Below are 4,995 nucleotides of genomic sequence, written 5' to 3'. Positions count from 1 at the left end.
TAATATAGCTGCTAATTCAATATTCCACGAGAGGACCAAACATATTGACATTGATTGTCATTTTGTACGGGAGAAATTGCAGTAAGGTCTCATCCAAACACATCATGTCAGTACTAAAGATCAACTTGCAGATTTACTTACCAAAGGTCTTGGAAAAGCACCACACTATTATCTGTTGAGCAAGCTGGGAGTAGAAAATTTGTTTCTACCCTCCAGCTTGAGGGGGAGTATTGAGCCAAGTAATATCACTTAGTTATAGTGACAGTTAGTTAGTTGTACTAATTGTAACTTAAGTTTACTATAGTTGGTAGTAGAGTTAGTTAACCATAGTTAGTAGTTTTCAGTCATATACATATACTTGTACAGATACACACAATATTATTGAAGAAATAGAATCTCTGGGAATATTCTCTCTCCACCTTCTTCCTCTGTTTCACTGGCCTATTCAAACTCATCAGATTAGCTTCAATCAGCTAAGAATCCATGGCTGAACTTCATGAATAGCTGATTTTGACAGTAAATAGTAATTTAGTTAAACTTTGAGGTGGAATGTTACTGTTGTTATTTATTGTTATGCAGTCCCAATTATTCCCAGCATTGACTTTAGCCCGATTGTCTGAGAAAAGTCAACGCTTAAACTAAAGTTAAATTAGTTGGGGTTAGGACAATAGTTTGAGACAGGAGAGAAAAAGAAAAGAGAGAGAGAGAGTTAGGCGGTTGCAACTTGAACAGAAAATCCCGGAATTGATGCTTTAACATTTTATATTCATCCACTTTTCTTTAATGAAAAAGTAATTTATAAATGAGAAATATTCACTATTTTTTGATTAATATAGAAAAAACATGTGTAAGAGGAATTTAAAGAAAAGAATATATGTGCAACGTCCAAAATTAGGAAATTCAACGTCCAAATTAGGAAGAATTTTCATCATATCTTATTGAATTGATTTGCGTATATCCATCTAAATTAGAGAAAGAGAGTATTAAGAATATCTTTTAATCACTTTCTAACATTGGGTCAAAATTTAACTAGTTTCTTACTTTGTATCGACATTTAACAACTTTCTAACATTGAAAATCTTTGTACTATAATTACTTCCAGAAACAACTCAAATACTGTAAATTGTTTCCAATGGCTGTGAGAGATACAACAATTTGCTTTTCTCTATTGGTTTCGATTGTAATTCTTTCTAATGTGGTCGAGTGCTACGAGTCCGGCAGAAGATCAATCATTACAATTGAGGTATAATTTCTGTACTTTTTCTTCTTTGGTATGTTTGGACATTTCAAGCTTACAAAAATGTATTGCAGTTTAAGACCTCCTTTTTGGTGATGAAATTGATCTTCTCTAGACTATTCATGGAGATTTTTATGATTGTGTGGATATCTACAAGCAGCCAACTCTTCTGCATCCAAAATTGGGCTCAGAAAGAATTAAGGTGAAGTTTTATAGTAGCATCTTCATAAAGAATGTACAGATTTATTTTTAATATTCATGACATTTCCTTGGTAAATTTTCATATTCTGATTTTGATTTTGTTTACTACAATATATGCAAAACAGATGATCATAGCAAATGAGCTTGAAAGACAAAAAGAGGAAAAAATTGGAGGTTTCAAGGCAGAGGAATATTGGTTGAATAAAGAAGGATGCCCAATTGGAACGGTACCAATACGAAGAATGAAAAAGAAACAACTCCAAAATGCTAGACATGCCTCCTTAAGCTTGTTCAATGAATACTTCGGATACAATTGGATTGATGTAAGTCTTCATTTAGAAGTGTATATATATAACTATTGAATAGTTTGAAGGAATAAAAGAAAATATTATATTTAGTTTGCAGGAATTAGCATAACAGCATCTCCACCAATAGAAAGATTTTTGGGGGTCTCAGCTTTTCTTTGTTTATACAATCCTCAAGTAAATGGGACTGGCCAATACAGTGCTGCAACCATTTACTTTAGTAATGGGGCAGGAAAAAATCTTGAGCAGATAGAAGTGGGATGGATTGTAAGTTTCAATTTATTCCTTTCTTTTCGTAGAAACTAATACTCCACTATATTACTGAATTTTCATTAAATCTAGAAACTGCTCAATCATTCATAATCTTTTTTTAATTCATTGAATCTTTTTGTGTTGTTATTCTTTTTTGGTACACCGAGGGGAAGACCTAGTGTATTACCCACGGATTTAATTAAATCCATAACTTTTGATGCGGAGTAAAATTTTATGTGTAAAAAATTTATTAAAATTACGAAAATAATTGATATGAACTCATAACTTTAAAAATATAATAAGTTCAACACTAAAAACTTTAAAGCTCAACCCATAAGATTTAAATTGTGGATCCGCCTCTGGGTACAGCACCTAATAGTTTTCCTTCTTCTTTTTCCCTGTAATTTTATGTTTTCAGGTGCATCCAAAGTTGAATGGTGACAACCGAACTCATTTGTATACGACGTGGACAGTAAGAATATTTTTTAATAATTCCTTTTTCATTTGAATATGAAGGAATTTTACCGTAGAATTCCAAAAAAACAAAATAATTAATAAATACTTGAAATAGGCAGATGGCTTTCACACAACTGGATGTTACAACACGCACTGTCCAGGATTTATTCAATTAAGTCGTGTAATACCTGTAGATTATGCTTTTCCAAGGACCTCCGCCGTACAAACTAAATTCAAAGAAGAAGTGCTTCTAAGGGTCTATCAGGTATTATATATGTTATGCTATGAACTTTCAATTATTGCATTATTTATTCTTACTATAATTCTTCTCTTTTTGTATCATTGCACAAAAACAAGTGGTCCGACATTTTGTTGTCATTGTGCCCACATATGAATATACAACCAAATAAAAAGGATTGCCTCATGCAATCGTTAAACAAATTAAATGCTAATAAACACTTAACTGGAGGAACTAAATGCGGAATGCACTATTTGAACTATTTAGGAATATTGAATAAATAACAAAGGGCACTTTGAATCTCAACTGTAAAAAATTAACCTCACTAAGTTATATATCAAATTATTATGAATCTAGTATTTAGATTAATCAAAATCACCTACAAAGTATATTTAAATTTTTAACATTGTCAATGTAGGTATGTATATGTATATTAATTAAGTTACATTTTTTCCGCTTATCATACCTTTGTTATCTAGAATCAATCATTATGAATTGTTTTTTTATTAACCAAAAAAATAAAAAGGACCATTCTGAACGGACTAAACAAGTAATCTTCTACCAATTAGAGCAGCAGCCTTTTCTCAACTTATCTCTCTTTATCTCAGATCTTTTATTTATTTATTTATTACATGCTAAATTTATTTTTTAAAATTGGTATTATTTTTCTTCTTTAATTTGTCGTTATGGGTTTCTAAGAATTAATGTTTGTTAGGTACTAATGCAAGTTTAATTTCACCTTTTTCTCAAGAACTCAATTCTTATGGTATTTCTGCCATTTGCTTAATTATATTTGTTAATAAGACATCATTTTTTTAGTTGATTTCATTTCCACTCTGAATTTATTTTAAGGAAAGGGTAAGGAGGATGATATAATTCATATAACCTTTTAGATAGGATGATATACACTACTTCCAATACTTTCATTTAATTATTATTTACCTAAAATTAAATTTGTTTTTCCACAAACAAAAGTGACAATCATTGTATGGATTTCATAAACTAATTTCTCTATATCCCTCTCCTCCCCTCCCCCCCCCCCCTCCCGCCACAAAACCCCCGATCTCTTTTATTTTTTACATGACATTTGTTCTTCGAAATTTGAATTCTTCGTTGTCGTAGGTTCTTATATTGGAAATAATTTTGTCATAAGTATTAATATGACTTTAATTTCACTTGTTTCCCAAAAATCATTTTAATTGAATTTCCATACTATTGTAATCATATTTATCAATTTATTAGATGATATCAGGTTTAACTTGAAGTTATTTGCTCTCATTAATTTTGAAAAACAACGTGATTTCAAATGACGAAAAAAAAAGGACTAGTTCAATATGCAGTAGTATTGTTTTTATGATTGAAGAGCTTTTTAATATTTGTATCATTCATTAGCTTTTAGATAATGAGGATACATTTATTTACGGGGTTAACTGATGAAATTTTGCCTCCAGTGTACACTAACGAAATTGTCATTTTATTAGACAGAATATTTGGATTATCATCTAGTAATGCCGGTGATGAACGAAGAGATAGGAATGTGGCCATTTGAATTATTCGATAAATTGAGTGCAAATGGAGCGTACACAGTACAATACGGAGGGAAGGTGTACACACCAGCAGGTGAATACATTACCCCTGCCATGGGAGCGGGTAAATTTAGAGGAGGGCAACCGTATCTAACTTGTTACATGCGCAAAGTCTTGTATGAAATAGAAATAAATGGAAAGAAGCAACAAGTTCCACCAGATGATTCCAAGGTTTAAACTCATGAATCAAGGTGCTTCTATGAAGGAAATCAACATAATGACAATGATGGTTACTGGGACTATAACTTCTTATTTGGGGGCATGGGTGGTGCAGATCATGGTCGATTTTGTCAATATTAGGAAAAAGGACAAGGGTCCGAGGAGGGGGGGAAATAATTTGTAATGCTATCTCTTGTACTCATTTGTTTTAATAAATAAATAAGGCTTTTATTGATGTTTCTTCTAATCCATCTCATAACTAAAGTCAATTCACATTGAGCATTGAGAACAGGGACCGACTTCGTACCGTACTACTGATCTTCACTTTGTTGGATTAGATTGTACTTATAGTTGGGAAGAACAGGTGGATGACAAGGTATTTTTGAAGGTTTACCCTTAGCTATATAGTCTTAATTAAATTATCCAAAAATACCCGCATGACACTCATGATTATTTAGAGAATTAGAAGTAAAACTTAAGAAAAAGCAAAGGGAATTTTTCCTCCAAAAAATGAGAACACATGTCGAGTACTATAAAATGTACTTGATATAATTAAATCAT

General features: G+C 31.5%; 1 protein-coding gene across 1 annotated transcript; it reads left to right on the top strand.

Moving 5' to 3' along the window:
* The first annotated feature begins 866 nt into the window (after positions 1-866).
* LOC109213240 lies at positions 867-4,598 on the top strand. Its single transcript, XM_019377013.1, has 7 exons — positions 867-1,243; positions 1,353-1,439; positions 1,564-1,761; positions 1,837-2,010; positions 2,414-2,467; positions 2,567-2,716; positions 4,171-4,598. Exons 1-7 carry the CDS (start codon positions 1,133-1,135, stop codon positions 4,450-4,452), a joined length of 1,056 nt encoding a protein of 351 aa, XP_019232558.1. The 5' UTR covers positions 867-1,132; the 3' UTR covers positions 4,453-4,598.
* Positions 4,599-4,995: the final 397 nt, after the last annotated feature.

The sequence above is a fragment of the Nicotiana attenuata genome, unplaced genomic scaffold (assembly GCF_001879085.1).
Source record: "Nicotiana attenuata strain UT unplaced genomic scaffold, NIATTr2, whole genome shotgun sequence".
Lineage (NCBI taxonomy): Eukaryota > Viridiplantae > Streptophyta > Magnoliopsida > Solanales > Solanaceae > Nicotiana > Nicotiana attenuata.
The sequence above is the reverse complement of the archived record's forward strand: the minus strand, read 5'-3'. Positions and strand labels throughout refer to the sequence as shown.